At 40.3% G+C, this 23,199-nt stretch overlaps 1 protein-coding gene across 1 annotated transcript; it reads left to right on the forward strand.

The window, feature by feature from the left end:
• Positions 1-6,759: 6,759 nt before the first annotated feature.
• Positions 6,760-16,215, forward strand: LOC307257917 (uncharacterized protein; the record flags this gene model as incomplete). The annotated part of the gene is given in 7 exon segments (XM_080037278.1): positions 6,760-6,961; positions 8,750-9,351; positions 9,353-9,754; positions 11,198-11,267; positions 11,853-12,018; positions 12,829-12,898; positions 16,078-16,215. Coding segments are annotated over 7 exon segments (1,650 nt in total).
• Positions 16,216-23,199: the final 6,984 nt, after the last annotated feature.

Raw genomic sequence — 23,199 nt, forward strand, 5'->3', positions numbered from 1 at the left:
AAATGAATGAACGGTTGGTACTAACACAAAGTTTGCTTTGCTTCACCATCATCAAACCATTCGCCTATCTGAAATAGTCATTATTTACATCAACAACACAAACACATTACCTCATCGTGATCCATACTAACTGCCGTCTCTCGTTCATTTGCTTTCTGTGAGGACGTGAGAGAGAGTAGTTAGGTGACACTGCTGACACTAGTGTCACTAACCACTCTCACGGAGCCGAAAAGATTCCTCACACTTTCAACACACGGACATGCACTATATTGCGCCCTTCTCAGTTCACACACGCACGCCTGGCACGCGCTAGAAAACAGCTTTGCGACAGCGGGCGTCGTAAAAATACCACCGCTTTTGTCCAAAAGGGGTCGCCAACCTGCCATGTTACTCGTAGTAGCTTTAATGAGCGGTGCACAGGAGCATGTAACACAGCCTCTGTTAGAACCACAGGGCACGCCGTGTTCGCACTTTTGTGAATATAACATTAAAAAAATAGAAAACTACCCGGCTCCTGTCCGCGGGCCGGGCAGAGAATCTAACCTCAAAACACTCCCACACGCTGCTGTTCTTATGTTTTGGTGATCGTCCAGGAAGTCACTGCTCACTATGGTCCATTTTGGTCGCCAAGCAACAGATTAACATCATGATTAACATTAGTTTGGTTTACTGATAGGTCAACAGGGTGTATACAATAGGTCAAACTCATAGATAAAGTTAGAAAGCGCCCTCTGCTGGATCACAAGGGAAACTACATTGAATGGTCTGATATTCTTATGAAACTGCAGCACACACATCGAACGGAAATTACAGTTTGAGTATTAACTTTTCACCCCACCTTCGAACGAATATTCCAATTTAGAGTAAACAGTGACCGCCCTAGTGTGTCATATGTTAATGTGTTCTTTCTTTGTTCCCAGGTTTTTTGTTGAGCGTCATTGAAGGCATCGCCATCGTATTGCATTTCGCATTCCTGGCCAGAGGCACAGAGGTAAACTTGTTAGCTAAAAATTGTGTAGTATTACAAATATTACTATATGAATTCATTGTAACAGGGCTGGGTGATTTGGGCTAAAATCAATATCTTACTATTTTTGGACTATCTCGGTACACAATATATATCTCGATATATTTCAAATCTCCTCAATTAAATTTTTTCTTTTTTTTTGCATAAAATCACACCAGTAATATGATTTAAATAATCCCTGCAAAATGTGTCTGAACTAACGATGCATTAGTCTACATGAAATAACATCTTGTTTATATTCTTAAGTGCTTTCTATTGAAACAATTTTAAAGATGCACTTGGCAACCCCTTTTTAGATATCACTTTGCATGCATTGGAAGTGTTTGTGTCATTATGTTAACGCGTTCTTTTTCTCTTCCACAGGTTTTGTGTGTTATTGCTACGACCTTCAACAGCTGCTGTCATCCCATCCTTATTTTTTCTTTTCCATTTCCACCCTTTTCTTTTTTTATCGCCATCCGGGGCCAAAAGAGAACAAAGGTGAAGGTTACTGACTGCAAGTCATCGGCCTACAACATAGAGATGCGGCTTTACCAGTCCATTTCCCTCATTTAACCAGACGTAACCTAGTAGGTAGCTGATAGCTATGGTCCATTAATGCCCCTTCCAGCTAGTTCATTTATTGCTTTGGGTGAACAATGTTCCCCTGTAAATTTAGTCTGTGCGAGCATGTGTCTGAGACTGCTGTTCAGTTTATTCAGCACGCAAAGTTGCACAGTAACACTCCCAATTATCACTATCTGTGTGGTGTGCCTGACTGTACTCGGATGTACCGCAAAGCCACTGTTCTGAAAACGCATATGTTTAGAGACCATAAACGACCAGGATCTTGCAAGCCATTGTCCACACCCTTAAAGTGTCTGGCTCAGTCTTGTGCATTTAAGTGTGAAACGTTAACCTCCCTTCTAGAGCATTTGAATTCACACTCAGAAGAAGGATTGGAAATCAAATGCCCATTCAGAGGTTGTGACTGCAGCTTTACAGTTGTGTCCAGTTTTGCCTCACATGTTTCCAGGAAACATCCAAGTAGACGTTTAGAGGATGTAGATGATTCGGTTCTAGATAAGTCTGTTCCCGCAGAAACTGTGAGTCAATCGGTTCTTGCAGAGCCTTTGTGTCAGCCTGAACCTAGTCACTCGTGTTTAGATAGCTCTGATAAACAACCTGAACTAGAAATGCAATTGGCTGTGAATGAAACCCTCTTTTTACAAAACCTTACACTTCTCATTACAAGCTAAGCTATTGTTACCAGCAAGTACAATACAAACAATCATTGAGGACTTTCAAAATGCCCATGAAATTGGCCTGTCACATTTGCTTAACATTCTAAGTGAAAAATTGAAGGTACTTGGTATTCCGGAGGCCACCATAAGCGACACTATTGATGAACTGAACAGAGGGGATCTACTCAAGCTCTATAACAGGGGAGTTCTGAGCACAGACTATAAGAGAAAGGGTGCTTTTAAAGAGAGTTTCAACTATGTTGAGCCTGTGCCTGTGTTCTTGGGAAATGATGAAAATGGCAAAGAGCGCTTTGCCCAGTACATACCTGTACAGGAGACATTGGCTGCACTGTTTAAAAGTGAGTCTGTACGAGAACAGTATGCGGCAACACGTTTGCAACCCTCTGTTGTTAACGTCTATCAGGATGTTAGGGATGGAGAGGGAGTTCAAAGTAATCTGCTGTTAAAAACTGAGCCTTCCTCGGTTGGTTTGATGCTATACCAAGATGCGTTTGAGGTCGTTAACCCTCTTGGATCAGGGAAAAAAAAACAAAGTGTTAGCTGTTTACTCAACGCTGACTGACATTTTACCTCACAATAGATCCACTATAGATCAGATGCAGCTTGTCCTTCTATGCAGGGAGCAGGACTTTAAATACTTTGGGATGAACAAAGTTTTTGAACCACTCATCAAGGACCTCAAAGTCCTGGAGGAGAGAGGTATTGTGCTAAGTGAAGGCAGGGTTGTAAAAGGCACTTTGGTTGCCATTTCAGGAGACAACTTGGGATCCCATTGTATTGGGGGTTTTTTAGAAAATTTCAGTAGGGCTGATCGTTTCTGTCGCTACTGTGAGGTAGACAGAGATGCATTTATGAAAGAAGCACATTTGTGTGGAATCACAAGAACAGTGCAGGCCTACAAAAGTCACTTGCAGCATCTAAAAACTAGTGGCACTGACTCAGTCTGCGGCATCAAGTCTGACTCTCCTTTTAACCAACTAAAACATTTCCATGTTTGCCAGCCTGGCCTTCCACCATGCCTTGGCCATGATTTGTTTGAGGGTATCGTCTCTTATGACCTTGCTTTGTTTATTGGTCATTTAGTCAAGGAGAAGCATTTTACTTACCTGCAGTTAAATCGGTGTAAGAACCAATTCAAATACCAAGGAAATGATGGCAAGGACAAGCCGGCAGACCTCTCTCCTGGAGGCGAGAGATTAAGTGGGCACGCAGTTCAAAACTGGTGCTTTCTTAGATTGCTACCTCTACTAATAGGTGACAGGATTAAAGATCCGGCTGACAACAAGGTATGGCAGCTCATTTTGCAGCTGAGAGAGATAGTGGAACTTGTCTGTGCACCAGCCATTACAGCAGGCCAAGTAGCATATCTGAAAGTCATCATTGAAGAGTACATATGGTACAGGAAACAGCTCTTCCCTGGTCATCCCCTGAAGCCCAAGCACCATTATTTGTGCCACTATCCAGAGCTCATCATGCACTTTGGCCCACTTATCCGCCTGTGGACTCTAAGGTTTGAAAGCAAACACACTTTTTTCAAGCAGTGTGCCAGAAAGTTACACAACTTTAAAAGTATTTGTCAGACTCTGGCAGAGAGACACCAACTTCTGCAAGCCTATCTTAGTGCAGGCAAACTTTTCCCTCCATTTATCCAGGTAGAAAAGGGCACAGAGTTGTATGTAAATGATTACAATGACAGGATCAGGGCATCTCTTGCCAGTTATGAGTTTGAGTCACAGTCTGCACTGGCTTGTAACAATGTCACAGTGAAAGGCACAGTGTACAAAAAAGGGATGTTGGTTTTGCTTGGGAACAACGACGAAGAACTTAATGTTGGGAAAATTAACCTTGTCGTTGTTCTCCAGGATTCTGTGCACTTTGTGATGGAGAAACACACTTTTGTGAAGTTGAGAGACATGGGCATCTACTGTGAATTAGGAGTAGCTCCAGAGGATTGTTTGCATCAAGCATGAAGATTTGCTTGACTACTATCCTCTTCCAGCTTACAGAGTCAATGACCTGTCACTTATTGCTCTCCACCATTCATTTTTAGAGACGGTTTGAACTAGGGATGCAAATGTGGCTTCTGCAGTTTTTCTTTTCTTTTACAAATTTTTTTCACCATTGCATAAATTAAATGCCAGATGTGCTCCTCAAACATGGCATGCACTAAAATCAACCCTAAATACATTAACAGTTTAAGCCACTACATGTAACTTTTAAATATCTTTTAAACAGCCTCATATTTTTATATATAAAGCCCTGACCGGAAAGCTGCCACTCTATTTGACAACCATGCTGCATATTCCAGATGGCCTTTATCAAACCCGCTCAACTGAAATGCTCATGTTATATGTTCCATACGCCCGGTCTGAGCTTGGTAAAACTGCTTTTAGCCACAGTGCCCCTGACTCGTGGAACAGCCTACAACATCAAATTAAAATAAATACACTCATAACTGTTAACCAATTTAAAGTTATTATTTTGAATCAGCCCCACTCCACTTGTAACTGTTTTAATTAGGCTATTGTTCTGTTTTATTCAAGTGATCTGAATGTTTTAATTGTTGTTGTCTCTTTGTAAGCTTGTTGTGTATTCTCATTGTATATTGTGTATCTGTGCACTTTGGATTACCGTTTGTGTTCTGTGTTGTGTCTCCTGTATGTTCAGTTAGTCTGTAACTTTGTGTTGCTGCTGATGCCTACCTGAACAGGTCTCTCTTGTAAATGAGACCCTGGGTCTCAATGAGATTTTTATCTGTATAAATAAAGGTTAATAAAATCTGTCTCGACGTCATAGTAAAAGAGGGTAACCCTCAATTGATCTTTCGAGAATAAATAAAGGAAAATGAAATTAATGAATGTTTCCTCTGATAATCATAAATTACCTTTAACAGCAAACGAGACCATCAGTGCAAAGAAAGACGTAAGATGTTTTGACTTTGTAGTGTGGACAATTGGATCTAAACTTTTTAGTGATTTTTTATTTAATTTTTTTTCTTCACCACACTTTTTGGTAAAACGTAATATCGTAAGTCAATTTGTACTGTCCAGACCAGACTGTCCTCTACTTTTTGGTAAGTGAACAGGATCTTTACTAGAGGAGTTTATTGAGGCTCCTTCAGAGGAGTTATTTGATAATTGTACCAAGGAACAATTATTAAAGCTGGCAGAACATTTTAATAATGATTTGATTCTGGTTTGTAATTTTAGATAGGGAAGAGGTGAAGGAGGAAATATTTTCATTTTTACCGGGCCTCTCTATTGGATTACCGTTTGTGTTCTGTGTTGTGTCTCCTGTATGTTCAGTTAGTCTGTAACTTTGTGTTGCTGCTGATGCCTACCTGAACAGGTCTCTCTTGTAAATGAGACCCTGGGTCTCAATGAGATTTTTATCTGTATAAATAAAGGTTAATAAAATCTGTCTCGACGTCATAGTAAAAGAGGGTAACCCTCAATTGATCTTTCGAGAATAAATAAAGGAAAATGAAATTAATGAATGTTTCCTCTGATAATCATAAATTACCTTTAACAGCAAACGAGACCATCAGTGCAAAGAAAGACGTAAGATGTTTTGACTTTGTAGTGTGGACAATTGGATCTAAACTTTTTAGTGATTTTTTATTTAATTTTTTTTCTTCACCACACTTTTTGGTAAAACGTAATATCGTAAGTCAATTTGTACTGTCCAGACCAGACTGTCCTCTACTTTTTGGTAAGTGAACAGGATCTTTACTAGAGGAGTTTATTGAGGCTCCTTCAGAGGAGTTATTTGATAATTGTACCAAGGAACAATTATTAAAGCTGGCAGAACATTTTAATAATGATTTGATTCTGGTTTGTAATTTTAGATAGGGAAGAGGTGAAGGAGGAAATATTTTCATTTTTACCGGGCCTCTCTATTGGATTACCGTTTGTGTTCTGTGTTGTGTCTCCTGTATGTTCAGTTAGTCTGTAACTTTGTGTTGCTGCTGATGCCTACCTGAACAGGTCTCTCTTGTAAATGAGACCCTGGGTCTCAATGAGATTTTTACCTGTATAAATAAAGGTTAATAAAATCTGTCTCGACGTCATAGTAAAAGAGGGTAACCCTCAATTGATCTTTCGAGAATAAATAAAGGAAAATGAAATTAATGAATGTTTCCTCTGATAATCATAAATTACCTTTAACAGCAAACGAGACCATCAGTGCAAAGAAAGACGTAAGATGTTTTGACTTTGTAGTGTGGACAATTGGATCTAAACTTTTTAGTGATTTTTTATTTAATTTTTTTTCTTCACCACACTTTTTGGTAAAACGTAATATCGTAAGTCAATTTGTACTGTCCAGACCAGACTGTCCTCTACTTTTTGGTAAGTGAACAGGATCTTTACTAGAGGAGTTTATTGAGGCTCCTTCAGAGGAGTTATTTGATAATTGTACCAAGGAACAATTATTAAAGCTGGCAGAACATTTTAATAATGATTTGATTCTGGTTTGTTATTTTAGATAATGAATCGGGAAGAGGTGAAGGAGGAAATATTTTCATTTTTACCGGGCCTCTCTACTGAAACACTGACTTCTCTGTTGGGAGTGTTTGAGGAGCTTGGCGTGGAGACCAGGGCAGACCTTGCCTTGGTGGAAGAGAAGGACCTGGAGAAATACCTCAGACCAATCCAGTGTCGCAGACTACTGAATGGCATTAAGAATAAAGGTAAATCCAAATATACACTGCCATGGTTTTTATTATTTTTATAGTTGAATCATTCAAATAGCTTAAAGGTGCAGTGTGTAATATGACATCGTCAAGAAAGTTCTGGAAAGTTCTAGATTGCAACGCTCCTTTGGTAACCCCACCCCTTTAGAATAATAACAGAAGCTACAGTGGCCTTCAAGGACAAGAACAATTCTAAATTAATCAATGCACCTGATGACAGTCCAAAAACATGGATGCCTCCATACAGGGCTGGACTGGGACAAAAAATCGGCCCTGGCATTTTTGGCCATGGCAGCCCACCGTTTATACGATATGCGGAGGAAGGGGTGTTGCACCAAATTCTGGGCCCCTATACAGAAAGTCCTGATGGGCTCTCTGAGAGGCGGTCTTACAATACAAACATGTAAAAGCTTTGTTTGTCTATAGTCCAAAACGTATGAGTGACTGGTCCCTCTCTGAGCCAGATAACAACACAATGTTTCTATTGATGAATGACCAGATTATTACGCGTACTTGAACACAACCCCTGGTCTAATGACTCTTAATAAACATACACACACACAGTGTTTCTCACAGGAATTTGGGAGACTGTGTCGTGGACCCTGGACCTTCTAGGGGGGTCCGGGGGAATGCTCCCCCGGAAGATATTTTTTTAAATGTTAAAGTAAAATTCATCAATCTGGTGCACTTTGAGGAGAAAACAAAGGCTAAATCAACTGTTTCCTATGTAAGCTATTTAGTACTATTTTCTGGAATGATTCAAAGACACAGAATGACCAAAAAGCAGAAAGAAGAAAGTTTAAAAAATCCAGTCAGCTTCGGGAATTTTTTCCCTTCGTTTGTATTTTTTAATGGCCCAATATAGGCCCCTGATCTTCATAGCCCCTAAATAAAAAATGTCGGGGCCTTCAAAGATCAGGGGCCTATATTGAGCCAGTAAAATTAATATAAATCAAAAAAATAATTTATTTTTTCTTGGGTGCAGCCCCCCTCTGCCTTGGGCCCCCCCAAGCCTGTCCGCAGTCCGACGGCCCTGAATGTAAAACTGACCATCGTCAGATGCTCATAATTACTGAGTACAAGTTGAATGCGTGATAATACAACTCAATGCAGCCTCTGAATGGGCAGCCCTCTGCTGTGTGTGTGATTGGGCCAGGCCTAGCCTAGAACCAATCATAATGAGTAATGGCCTGGTAACTTTCAGGTGAAGTTGACAGCCTGCACGCACATTTATATGTCCATGGCACTCCCGAGAGGGAAGGGACCTCGGCCCTCGGCTGTGTGACTTGGCCGGGCCGGGCCGAGTCACACAGCCGAGGGTCCAAAAAAAAAAAAAAAAAAAAAAAAAAAAAAGATTTTAATTTTTTTTTTTTTTTTTTTTTTTTTTTAACCTCACCGGCCCAAAAGGCTGCCGGCCCCTCGGGCATTTGCCCGGTATGCCAGATGGCCAGTCCAGCCCTGCCTCCATAAGACCTGCCTGCTCAATGTACAAAATGTATATTAATATTTGAAATTCTCCACTCAGGAGGATAATTCAGATTATTGACAGAGGTGATTTTACACCAATGAGGACGTATTTGTGAATGAGGATATTGATTTTAGCTAATAAATTACTTAAAATGTTACACAGTGCCCCTTTACAATTTCAGGGGTGCTAGTGGCACAAAGGTTAGATCGTCCCCCTAGAGGCTCATACCTCTTCACAGCAGACCTGGGTTTGAATCCGACCCGGATCTACTTCTTGCTCTACCTCTATCTATAATAATGTTGTTTTCTCACTTCTAGGACTTCCATTGGCTGAATTAGTGGATTATGTTGCTGTTGAATCTCCACCCCTCACTCCCTATGCCCAGTCATCAAGTCCCGAAAGCGAGAGCTTAATATCTCCTTTGTCATCACCCACACGGCCTGGCAGGCCATGGTGTGCTGACTTCCGGGTCAGATGGGACAAGATGCCAGCAGCAATTCGCAAAGCGACGGCAGATCACAAAAGACCATCACCAGGGGAAAGGAGAGATATGGTGAAGACTGTGGTGGACCAAATGTTAGAGAACGAGCAAAACCCAACAAGAGCTACATGCCACAGCATCGCCCGCAGCATCGTGAGAGAATGGCCAAAAAGCTTTGCTGATGTAGGACAACAGGGAGACATGTTAGGAGACGGCAGCTTCTCTCTCCTTCAACAGCTCAAAACAAGAGTCGAATACAAAAATAGGAAACAATCAATTGAAACACGGCGACGCAGGCAGCGCAGGCCCTGCATTGTGGCGGCAGAGGGGGCTCTGGTAATGGCCAGAGGGCCCATAGATCAGTATGGCTGTGTAAGGTGGTGTCCGGAAGAACTTCCTGCGGGAGAAACGGAGGCAACCTTAGAAGAAAAAAAAAAGGCAATTACTAAACATGTATGCAGAGGGAGGGATGGGAGGGGCAGAGACGGCTGATCATCTCATGGAGCGGACCTACGTCGCACAGCGGCAGTATATAAACAGGGTGCCTGCACCAGCCATTGCTGAGATTAAGGAGGAATGGCCATTCCTGTTCTCACACAGAGGCCTTATCTGCCACTTCACTCTGCTGACGGATGTCGCCATACAAGAAAAGTATGAAGCGGCTATGAACAGCAAGGGCAATACCATAATTCGCTTTTGCCAACAACTCAGCCGTTATCCAGGCATCCAGGACGTCCTCGCTAAATACGAGCCAGAGGCGTCAGACAAGGCTGCATGTGTCCTTCTGCTACTGATGGCATATTTCAAGGAACCAAAGAATGCCATCATGCTTGAGGCTGATGTAAGTTGTTTGAAAATTTAAAAAAGCAGGTTGTGATTGTATTAGACAGTACTATTATGTTATCTTTCGCACTTGTATACATTTACCGGTAATCACATTCATTCACATGTTCACACAACGTGGAGTCAGTGATTCTGGAGAACGTTTGTTGTCAAAATCAGATTGTCAAAATCATTTACTAGATCCTCACGATGTGTTGATACTAGTGGTGGGCCGTTATCGGCGTTAACGTGCTGCGTTAATGCAAGACTCTTATCGGCGATAAAAAAAATATCGCCGTTAATCTCTTATTCCACCTCCTGTTCGGCTCAGGGGAGATAATAATAGCCGGGGGCCGTTGTTGACACTTGAGGAGCCTTTATTCTCTCACACACCCGCCGCTCTCTCTCTCCATCACTTGCCCACGACACAATCGGGTATTGGAACGCAGGGTGGGTGTGTGTGGCCACCGGTCGCCACGTGACTATAAGTTTCCAAGTTTTAAACACTTCTATCTCTTCAACGTCAACGTCACCGTACCCGAATCCTAAATATCCCCATAGCAGACGCTATATTTCATCGGGGGGGAAACTTTGTTTTGCGCCACAGTTCGGCCGTAATGCTGCTGCACACATACACACACACACAGACACAGGCGCACACACACACGCTGCATGACAGAGACGAGGGGCGCTACCAAAAAGACGAGAGGAGCGGTTGGAGCAGTTGGAGCGTTTAGAGACACATGCGTGCACATTTATTTACATAAAATCGCAATCGCAGTCATTTGTGCAGTTATGTAAAATGTTTCACTAAGGAAAATTACAGAAAAAGTAACGCACAGTGACTTTGATGAGTAATTTTAATCTGATTACTGGTTTGGAGATAGTAACGCGTTAGATTACTTGTTACTGAAAAAAGAGGTCCGATGCCGGTTACTTGTTACTAAGTAACATCTTGTTGAACATTATTTATTTTCATCACCAATTATCATAGTAGAACAGCTTCCTCAAGCAGTTTGTGATGCATGTTGGAAACAGGAGATGAGCCCCTGGTCTGATGCGCCACCTGGCTTGAGAAACACGTTCTCAAAGACTTACTTTGAGTCATTATTTAGGGAGCACACATATTATGAATGAATTCAAATGAGCCATTTTAATCTAGATTAATCTAGATTAATTCCAAAATTAATCTAGATTAATCTAGATTAAAAAAATTAATCTATGCCCACCTCTAGTTGATACACATCTTACTCTCTGTAAACGGGCATGTAAACAAAGGGGGGTTGCACACACAGGTAGTGGATCATGAGGATATTTTCACTGATTCTGACAACAATCGTTCTAAGGAATTGTTGAATCCACTCTTTAACTTCAAACTCAGTGGGACCAGTGGAACGTCTTATGCACCATGTTGAATCTTTGCTACAATATATGAATGTAACAATTACGTCTTACTTTACAGCCGTGTGCGACTGCTGCTGATGTTGAGGGCACAGTGCCATTGCCGAGCACCCCCTGCTTGATTGTCCAAGGTACTGTTGATATCTGGATTTTATATTGTACCATCTGTTTTTTAAATAAACAAAAGCCGCTACACAATATTTTGACAGAACATGCTCATCAGTGGTCTAACATGTTTTTCCAATAGTGTTGCTTGTCTCCATCTTTTCGGATTCAGCATCTTTCAACAGTAGTGCTGCTAGATGGTTTTAGAGATAACGGATTGCTTTTATACAGCATTCCAGGGTAGTGTATTGACTTAGATTTGCTCTAGAACTGAGAAACAAATTTTGGACACTTGAAAATTGGGAGAGCAAAGAAGGGCTTAATGGTTTGAGTTGTGCAATAGACAATTAATTACATAAGTAACAATGATGCGTAAGGGTTTTTTGTGCACCCAACAGAGTCTTCAAGGCAGCGCTGTCTGGTTAAGGTTAGGGTTAGGGCCTTCCAGGCAGCGCTGCCTTGCAGTCTCCATCAGGAGCACAACACCATCGAGCATCAGTAAGTGGGTAACAATTTGTGAAAACATTTAAGGTTGCTGAAACTTCTCTCCTTGCTCATAGCACCCAACTTCTTTACAACAGCTCTTCATGTGTGTTCTCTGTTCTTTTCAGGTGACATGATGAAGCCGACTGCATGGATGCTCTGCATTGAACAGAAGGTTGTCGTGGGACCACACCACTCCTTCATCAATGGAGTAGCTGCACTTTTTGCAAGCTATTATTGCTTCAACTTGCAGTACCCTGAGGAGGCCTCCTCCACTTTGGAGTTTATCCAAAGGTATTGTAACATTCAAATGAACATTGTACTGCAGGGTTTCCCACAGTGCTTTCTAGTTAAGGCTACAGTTGAACCAAAAAAGTAAATTGACTTAAATTGTCTTTCATCTCTGTGATGAACAGCAGTCTCTAGTGGTTGATAATATCACTGTGCCTGTGACTTCTTCGGTGTAACGGCCTCCACACACATCCTGCGTCTACCTCTGGAGCGAGTCGCCTTCCGTTACTGCTGCGTCTCTCACGCTTTTTTTCGGACACACATCAACTGCTGCTGTTGCTGCTGCAGCGCTGCTCCTAAAAGCCCTATCTTTATCGAAGAGTTTCCATAGATAATTCCCATTAATATGGAGTTGTTTCATGTCATGTTATGATCCATATGATTTAATATTGAGTTTCGACAGTAATACTAGTGCCTCGTTGATTTTTTTCTTCACATTTTCGCTCTTGGGAGTTTTATTTTGAAAGAAAGAAACTGGGAAATCGTGAATGCTGCTGGTATGACTGTCAACAGAGCACTTCTCTAACAGTTTAAACGGAGAGAGACGCGCGCCTCCCTGAAAAAATAGGCGCCGCCTCCTGAGGTAAAGTGAAGTGTAGCCGCGCTGCAGACGGCCGTCTGAGGTACGTCTGCAGCGCGTCCGAGGTTGGAGGTGTGGCCGCTCTAGGTTGATTACACGGTCGGTGAAAAAAAGTCAGACGCAGACGCGCAGTAGAGGTAGGATGTGTGGAGGCTGTGAGGTTTACTGCATCTGTCTTGGAAAAAATTATGCACTATGTAAAACTGAAAGTTGTTTTCTTGGTTTATTCACAGGTGCTTCTTGAGCATTAATCCGGAGTCGGGCACCAAAGCCAAGAAAAGGCGTGGGTTGATCAACCCACATGTGAGCACACTCCTAACGAAAATATTGGACTTCGAATGGTTGTCAATGTAATGTGTCTTTTTTTTTGGAAAACAAAAAGAAACTAGAACTGTGTGTGTGTGTGTGTGTGTGCGTGCGTGCGTGCGTGCTGGAAAGAACTTGAGGATGAACGGTTTCATTTGAGGATTCTTCAGGGTCCATTGAGTTTTACCCTGAAGTGTTGTGAACGGGGGCCAAGCCTCCCACGCGACTCGGGATTGGGCGTTGTCGTCCGCGGCGCCGGCCCCTTGTTTCATGGTAAAGTTTTTGAACATGGGATGTTCTGTCTGGAAGTTGTAGACCAAAAGGCAAAAAAATCGCAGGGAAAGATGCTCAAGCGAATAAGGAGATGTATACTTTGTGTGTTTTTGGCGCCCCCTTTTGGCGAAATGTTCCAATTTTTTTTGAGGATGTTCATTAGGACGGTACGACCATATTTCTAAAATGTTGTCTTGATAGGATGTATCGTTTTGGATTTATGATCAGTTACGTACAAGGTATTACAAGTAAGCTAATCGGCAAATCTTTAAAGCGCTACCGTTTGGTCTTCCGATTGTCGTAGAAAAATTCTTTATACAACTTTTGCTCTTGGGAGTCGGTAGAGCATAATGCTTTTGGTTTCATCCAAATCGGGCGAAAACTGTAGGAGGTGTGTGTTTTAGTGACTGACACAGTTTTTGCGACGCAGCAAAAAATCGATCCTATTGCAAATGGGCGTGGCCTATCTCAAAAGATGCAGCTGACTTGTGGGCATCTGTGGATATAAAGTGTTTGACTGTCGGACATTTGGTGTGGGAGTTATAGCCCCAAACGCATTTTCCTTTGTTGTAGCGCCACCTAGTGGTCGGCATGTCTGAATTGTTTTGTCTGTGTACCAGGCACGGACCTGGATCTAGTCATGCAAGTGGCATGTCCCAACCCTTTACGGTTTGGGCTGCAGCACCATTTTAAATAAAAAGAAGAAGAAATGTTCCAAATTTAAAAATGTAATCTTTAAATCGCTACCATTTGGTCTTCCGATGGTCGTAGAAAAATTCTGTATACAACTTTTGCTCGTGGGAGTGGGTAGAGCATAATGCTTTTGGTGAATTTTGATAAAATGATTTGTGTATTTTAATGTGAATTTTGATTAATGTGAATTTTGATAAAATGAGTTGTGTATTTTAATGTGAATTTTGATTAATGTGAATTTTGATAAAATGAGTTGTGTATTTTAATGTGAATTGATAAAATGAGTTGTGTATTTTAATGTGAATTGATAAAATGAGTTGTATTCTAATGTGAATTTTTATCAAATTCGTCCTGGCCACTTGGGACCGGGCATTATATATATATATATATATATATATATATATATATATATATATATATATATATTATTAAAGTATTAAAATGTTGATTAATAAAATGTTGAATTGAACTAATTGCATGTTTTCTTTGTTTTCCTTTTACTTTGGATGCATGTTTGTGAAGTTACAGTATATCGCTATATCACAGTATTTGGGTACGACAACTGTGAATTTACACTAAATTACTCGCTACCTAATTGCATTACTTTCACAGTAAAAACTAAAAAACACAGCTATTAATTGTAATTTATGTACTGCAAGGTACTGTAATAACACAGCTATATATTGCTAAATCACAGTAATTCCATGGGCATGGTAACTGTGAATATACTGTATGCAGTTGTATTTTCCTTGTAATTTGCTGTGATTTATTTACTGTAAATTACTGTGAATTATTTACTGTAAATTACTGTGAAAATATGTACAGGAAATTACTGTGAAATTACTGTGAAAGTAATGCAATTAGGTAGCCAGTAAAATCCTGTAAATTTACAGTATTTTTTTTTACAGTGTACATTAAGAACAAATAACCCACAAGTGTCTAAAAGATGAAGTAGTGTTTTTTAAACAGACCCCTATCTAAGATCTATTTTTGTCTTTAGCTATCTGCTCACTGACATCAGGTGGTAAGTTCTTCTGCAAAAGGAAGCAGGATAAAATAAATATATCAACCTTTACATAGCTCAGAGACACATTAAGACAAAATGTGGTGCATTTAGTTACAACTGTTCTTAACAATAAACGACTTTATTGGCCACTTTCATAGTTTGAATCGAAAAATATAACATTTGTTCAATCACTGGTCAACATTCAGTTAGCCATGTTAATTATGTCTACCTCTTTGCGCCATGGCCAGTCTGCATCGCCGTAGTTATAGGTAATTTCATCATCCGGGGCAATGTCTCTCAGTGCAAAAAGGCAAAGATGTGGTATCCCAGCAACATCAATAGTTTTCATGCGGCAATTCGGTTTTCTGTGTTCATCGTTTACGAGCCTCCCCAAGGACTTGTCTTCCACAGATGCATCAACACTTGAGGAAAAGCATATCAATGTTAATAGCACAAGTTGCCTAAGCTACGTGGTTTGTACATAGTGACGAGTATTGTAAGATATAGACAAAGAAAAACATGCAAACCTTGGGAAAATAATATTGGAGACAGAATGGCAATTTTCATTCAAGAGCTAAGCAGGTAATTGAGGCAGCTTGCTTAAATTAATGGTAAAGGTATTAGTGAGAGGTGTACACACACTAATCATGTACTTGCCTATTTTTTTGACAGACCAGGTAAAGCTTTTCTCCCAAAACTATTGTAAAAAATATACAGGTGCTCATTGAAAAATTAGGATATCGGGGAGCAAAAGTTCATTTATTTCAGTAATTCAACTCAAAAGGTGAAACTGATATACCACGTAGACTCATTAGATGCAAAGTGAGATATTTCAAGACTGTCAGTGTTCGATTTTTGATTATATTGACTTACAGCTTTAAAAAAAAACAAAATTCATATTATCACAAAATTAGAATAGTATATGAAATCAATAATAAAACGATTTTAAATACAAAAATGTCGGCTCTCTGAAAAGTATAATAATCCATTTGTACTCAGTACTCCGTTCGGGCCCCTTTTGGAATGAATTACTGCCTCAATGTGGCGTGACATGGATGCTATCAGCCTGTGGCACTGCTGAGGTGTTATGGAGGACCAGGATGCTTCAATAGCGGTCTTCAGCTCTACTGCATTGTTCGGTCTCATGTGTCTCATCTTTGTCTCGACAATAAATAAATTCTCATAAATTCTCTATTGGGTTCAGGTCAGGCAAGTTTCCTGGCCAGTCAAGCACAGTAATCCCATGGTCATTGAACCAGGTTTTGGTACTTTTGGAAGTGTGGGCAGGTGCCAAGTCCTGCTAGAACAGGAAGTCAGCATCTCCATAAAGTTTGTCTACTGAAAGAAGCATTAAGTGCTCTAAAATGTCCCGGTAGACGACTGTGTTGACTCTGGACTTAATAAAGGTGTTTTGGATTACTTAGCTGATTTTAGTGTGACATTTTGAGACCATAATATTGGACCTTTTCAAAATATTCTAATTTTCTGATCATTTGAATTTTTGTTTTTTGTTTTAAAGCTGTAAGCCATTATAATCAAAAATCTAGCAATACATGTCTTGAAATATCTCACTTTGCATCTAATGAGTCTACGGAGTATATCAGTTTCACCTTCTAAGTTATATTACTGAAATAAGTGAACTTTTGCCCGCTATTCTAATTTTTCGATGAGCACCTGTAATTGCACCTGCAAACAAGGGCATATTAATTCCAACTCACCACCAACATTTTCCTTTCCAGTCGAAATCGAACAGGAACACTGATTCGGTTTCATTGAAGTTCTTTTTATGTAGATCTCGTTGAAAAAGTTGACCACGGTATTCAAGCAAGAAATCACCTTGCTTGAATATTTCCTGTGCGAACACACCTCGACCTTTAAAATAAGAAAAGACACTAGTTTTTACCCTAGAATTGTTTTCAGCAGCAGTGCTGTATGTTCAGGATAACTTGCATGCCACGTAGTCACATTGATCTGAAAAGAGTAAAATTTTAAAAATTACATTATTATATTTTATAGTTTGCTTTTTGTGTCGTGATTTGCAGCCTGTTGAAATACATACAACCTGGAGATAGTTGTTAGTTGTTGAAATGACACATACACATTTACAATGCTGGATTTTGAATCTCCACAGTGCAATTCTACGGAGCCCCTAAAGGGACATGGAGGGGAAAAAAATGTTTGGTTGAAAAAAAAAAAAAAAAAAAAAATCAAACTCGAGATCTTGAGTTCAAACTCGAGATCTCGAGTTCAAACTCGAGATCTCGAGTTTGAACTCAAGATCTTGAGATCAAACTCGAGATCTTGAGTTTGAACTCGAGATCTCGAGTTTGAACTCGAGATCTCGAGATCGAACTCGAGATCTCGAGATCGAACTCGAGATCTCGAGAACAAACTTCCGGGTCAGAATTTAACTTCCTGATCAGAGGAAAAACTAACAACAACAATGGAGCGCACACACACGTGGGGGAGATTTATCGACCTTTATTTCGAGCTTTCAAGCAACGTGTAAACAATTTAACGGCAGTCCTCGTTCATTCGCTTTTTGTGAGGACACACTGATGGAGGAGGATTTGGAGCATTTCCTTCGGTCCAGAGGGGTCCCAAGAGAGGACATCATGCGAATGCAACGAGACAAGGTGGGCAGGAACTTAATTTAAGAGAAATTGGACTAGCGTTAATGTCACGTGAGCTCATAGCCCTCATATCTTCCCTGCTCTGATCTATGCTAGTCCAACGCTGTTAGAGATGTTGTAAATTAGCTTCAGATATATTTTAATTTGCTTTATGAGTAGCTATGTGGGTTTTATCTCTGTCATATCTTGTTACCATTGAAAACACTACCGCTAGTAAATGGTCTTTATACAAAATCAATAACTAAGCGGGTAGATTTGCCTGCTGGCGTGTAAATTATGTCACTTCGCCCGCCACTGTGTCGGGTAATACTTCCCATTCAGGTCCGATCGAATTTGCATTTAATACATTCGTCATAATAAACATGATGCAAGTGCACTGCACAGTTCCACAGTTTCTTTTTGCCTTTCATATTGAACTGAACTACGGCGCGATCCGCTCCGCGGGTAAATACTATCTGCGAGTTGACGTGTGGAGGCCAGTTGGGGAAAAAAGTTGCATTGAACCCAGAGTATATATGGAGTTCAATTATAAAATGTTTTAAACATGGCGTGTATTGTGTATCATATATAGTAAGATTGTACCATTTGCAACTCAGTTCCTTGGTAGCACCTACTTACAGTATAAATCACTTCTGATGGAAAACATTTGTATGAAAAACACTTTTATTAGCTATTCTTACTATTGTATTGTTTACCATTAACGCATATATTAAAAAATATATTGCGTGTAAAAAGTGGCTGGTAAAAAAGATGAGTGGCTGGTAGATTTTTAAATCTACCTGCCACAGTGGCTGGTGGACAAAAAAGTTCATTTCCATCTCTGGTGTGTGTGTGTGTGTGTGTGTGTGTGTGTGTGTGTGTGTGTGTGTGTGCGCGTGTGTGTGCGTGCGTGTGTGTGAGAATTATGTTTAAAATAAGCATATTAAGTATTTCTTCTTATATTTACAGGTTGACAAGGCAGTGCTAGCCATCATGAGCGATGAGCAAATGGCAAAGTACATCATGTCATATGGGGACAGATTAGCTGTCCTCTCATTCTCTCAACAATCCACCAGCACCACCGATAAAGAGACGCTTCTACAGAAAATAAGATCTAAAATAGGAGCACGGAAAATGAAGACAAAAGGAGTGTCACAGTCAGGTCTCTTGGAGAGAAAAGCAGAGGAGATGACGACACTGAAGACACATAATGGCGAAAAGACTACAAGAAAGATTGAGATTGGATGGCTTAATTTTACTTGCAATGAATACCGTCAAGTGCGGACCCAATATGGGGGGGGGACAAGGCACGCGACAATGGACAAAGCGTCACATGTGTCTCAGATCCTCGAAATGGGAAAGCAGCTGTTCTTCCCAGATGGGATCTCGACAAAGGGCCGAGCGGAAGAGTTTGACTTTGTTGTCTGCGATTTTAAAAGGAAGGAGATTGCTTTAGACGTGTCTATCGGCAGTCTTTACGAGCAGATAAAGTTAAAGCTGCTTAGATTCTACATCTGCACCAAAAAACAAGCAGCTTTAACACATCAGTCCTTAGATGATGACACTTCAGATGAGGATGTAACTCCCATTGATGCAGATGAAGCATTTACTGCTGACCTGGAGCCTGGGCCATCACACAGTGACTTCACTGATCAGGTTTGTGGCTAATGGAAATAGATTGTTGTACATGTGTAGATAATATGTGTGTGTGTATGAATTACATCTGAAACATATTACAATATTACTCTTAGTAGAGTAATGGAGCTTTCTTGGGCAATATATTTTTTATCACTATTTAATATACATTGTGAAAACGTGTTTCACCCTGCCATATTTGAAATAACAGCTTTAAAAAATAGTAAATGTGATTTCTTTCATTACAGAACCTGCTTTTCCAGATGCAACCAAAGTCCAAAAAACATAAAAGCACATCAGAGATTGTGACTGCACAAGGTTCAACAAAATCACATCCTGCTCATTCAACTCCAAAAGACAATACAAAAACCTACATCGGCCAAAGGAAGGATACTGATTCAAGTGATGATGATGTTTTGAATCATCTCGAGCCTTCTTCTGCTGTCCCTGACTCCTGCTTTGAAACTATTGATCTGACCAGTGCAGTTCCACAATCGGAGTCTAACTCTGATGAGGCAGACACTGTTGAGTGGGATCCAGAAGATGACCTTGGTGGAGCAAATTATGATGAGACAGATGTCATAACATTTAATTTAGTCAACAATGAGGATGTCACACAGGTAATGTGATTAAAATAAGCAAAGGAAGTATAAATAGTAATACAGGTATTAAAACCAGTAAAAATTTAAGTTTGTCCACACTGTGATACTGTAGAAACATGGCGGTGCAACATGGCGTCCTCAGCGCCCTGCTCCTATGTAGATTTTTATTTTTTTCTGTTTTCTTAATTTTATAAAAATGTAAGTGGAATGTTTACCATCTCACCAGTGTTCCTGGATTTCAAGAGAACACTGGCTTATGAAGAAGACTCGTTTAGAAAATGTTTTATAGATTGCAATCTGCAATCACATATTATACATGTAGGTCAAAGTGTCTGCTGTCAAATAATACTGTATTCTTAATTCATTCTTCAGAGTGTCGACCTGAGTGGAGAACCTATTCAGGATATAACCCTCCTGTTGTCTTCAGCTAATGGCCTGCCTACACCAAATGTGCAGTCCATACACGAGGCAGCATTGCAAACTGCACAAGTAAGATTAAGCACTACAAGAAACCCTGAACACATTATTTAAACTAGTATAAGATTTTAGAGAACTGTTAAGATATAATTAAGTTGTTCAGCATAGCATTTTTTTCCCAACATTGTGTATCTGGATGATATAAAAGGACAAAAGTAGGGAGATCATGTTCAGAAGTACATTCATTGTGTTTCAAATCCATTTTCAAAATACATTCACATACTCATATTTGGATATAGAAATGTGATAGCCTGCGTTATAAACTGACGGTGTGCTGTTTGAGGGTAATGAAGGGAAGCTTTCGAGCTTCATTAGTAGAAATAGCATTCCAACATTAGGAATTACTTTGACACCAATGTAGCACACTTGAATAATCAAACTCAAGAGCGGCTCGAAGAGTTGTATTTATATAGAGTTGTTTCTTTTATTAGATTCTCTGTAAATATACACAGACATAGCGACACATTTTTTAAGACATGTTTCTGTCCGCCATCCGTCTCAGTACAGCACTACATGTATAGGTTTCACAGGACAGAGAGTACAATAACAGGTCAAATCCACCCTGTGGCGGAAATTAGGTACTACATGAATCACATTCTATGCCTTTGTAAGACAAATGGAACATAATGTCTACTTCAACATTAAACAAATAACAAGCAGAATGACTGTTAAACTGAAGAAGTCAAAATAAGGACTTCAGACAATAAAATTAAATATGTGTAGGGGTGTGTACTAATCCAAAATACACTATTCTCACACCAACATACAAACAAGTATTGATATGTGGGTCTTTCCTTCACTCATTGGCCACTCTTTTCACAATGTGTATTGTCTTTTTCCCGCAGGACAGTGGACGGACTTTCTCCCCACAAGATTTCCCGTCAAGTTCATACAGCCAACCTTTCTCATCAACCTCAGCTGGCAACTCCGGAAATCCAGAGAGTCCACGACGAGCATCAACTTGCAGGATGAAGGTGGTTGCTGATCTTGTGGCTGTATTTATGGACAGCAGCATTTTGAATTTGACTCTGAAGATGGACTTTGTCAATGAAAAAGCTATTGATGCTGATGGAGTGTCAAGGGAAGTTTACACTGCATTCTGGGAGCAGTTTCTTGAACAGTGTGAAGGGGAATCAGAGCGAGTTCCAAAGCTGAGGCCAGATTTCTCTGAGGTTGAATGGCAAGCAGTTGGTCGGATCTGGGTGAAAGGATTCCTCGAACATGGTGTCATGCCAGTGACGCTTTCAAAGGCTTTCATTTTAGCCTGCATCCATGGAATTGACTCAGTTGATACTGACATCCTGATGAGCTCATTTCTCGAATACCTCCCTTCTGTTGAGAGATCAGCTGTTGAAAAAGCTCTCCAGGGCACAACGGAGGAAAGTGATGAAGAGGAATTGCTTGACCTTTTCACAAGGATGGGTTCCCATATCCTACCTCCAAAGAACAACATGGAGCCTGCAATCAAAATAATGGCTCACAAAGCCATTCTCCAAGAGCCAAAATATATACTCGATTGCTTCTCCACATCCATGGCACTTGTACAGATAAGGTTGCCAGACAAGCAAAGTGTGTTGTCTCTATATGAGTCAAAGAAGGCCACAGGAAAAAGAGTGTTTCAACTGTTGGAAACATCAAAAGTGGTGCTGTCTCAGAGAGAACAGACAACCTTTAACCACCTGAAACGTTATGTGAAAAATGCTGAACCAACCCAAGCAGAAAAAATCCTGCGTTTCTGCACTGGGTCTTCTGTCATATGTGTTGACAAAATATTGGTTTGCTTCAACGCTGAAACCGGGCTCAGCAGAAGGCCCATTGGTCATACCTGTGGAGCTACCCTTGAAGTACCGTACACTTACGGTTCATACCCTGAATTTCGCACTGAGTTTGACAACATACTGTCCAGCAACTACTTGAATATGGACATTCTTTAAACTTTTGGGCAGTCTTATATGACTTGATAATACAAGTTGTAATATTATTTTAATTTAAAAAAATGTTTTGTTGGTTTGTCATTGACTGTGTGTGGACACACTATACGCCTGTGTGCACTCAGTGGTTGCTATGGCGCTGCTGCAGCCAAGGTGCTCCAGTCGCCCTTCGCAAGGAAAGTGAAAATGAATGACTGCCGGCCGCCACTAACGTTCATTAAGCTTTTGGTGTGAGCGCAGTGTTACAAGTATTCCTATTGCAAATGACAAGATTTTGTTTCTGTTCTTTCACCGCGTAGTCCCAGGGTCACACACGGAAGAGGCTACCTGTGACGGAAGCTAGGAAAAGCTAGGTTCCGGCTTTGCTTCCAAATAAAAGTCTAAATTTATTTGACGTTTTTTCGTTTTGCCAGTTAAATGATTTTAATGTTTTAATGTAAAGTTTGACTGAATAAAATGTTCAGTTTGAATGAACAGTCACTTAACTGCGAGTTACATGTATACCCTGCGTTCCAAATCGCATACTTGATTTTTTTCTATTCTACATACTAAGAATCTACTTAGGATGCAGTACGCATACACTTTGGACATGCTTTTACTTATGTATTTCATCATAATATTGCGCCTTGATCTTGCCTCTTTTATATCCCTTGCATCCCCGTTTGTTTTCGAGGCTTCGTCGATGTGACGTCACGTCCGGTGTGCACTGGATTGTGGCTCAGAATCGCCCAGATAGGATGCTGTTTAAAATACAAAAAATCTCGTAGTAGTAGATGTAGTAGACATCCGGGTATTTATAACAATACTAAATCTGGCCACAAGAATCGGGACATCCTAAATATTTTTTCTATCATACTAAATTGTTGATTGTATGGGTATTGGAACGCAGGGATAGTTTTTGGTGTTGTATCTTTAAGGTTACTAGTTGTTGCAACAGCATGTTAAAAAACGACAGTTTGCTAGGCCAAAAAGAACGTTGCGATGTTAAAATGGGTTTGCGTTAAACCCATTAATAATGTGTTTAACATACAGTACTAGTTTTCATAGATAATTCCCATTAATATGCAGT

This window comes from Ammodytes marinus, assembly GCF_949987685.1.
Source record: "Ammodytes marinus genome assembly, chromosome: 11".
NCBI classification, from domain to species: domain Eukaryota; kingdom Metazoa; phylum Chordata; class Actinopteri; order Uranoscopiformes; family Ammodytidae; genus Ammodytes; species Ammodytes marinus.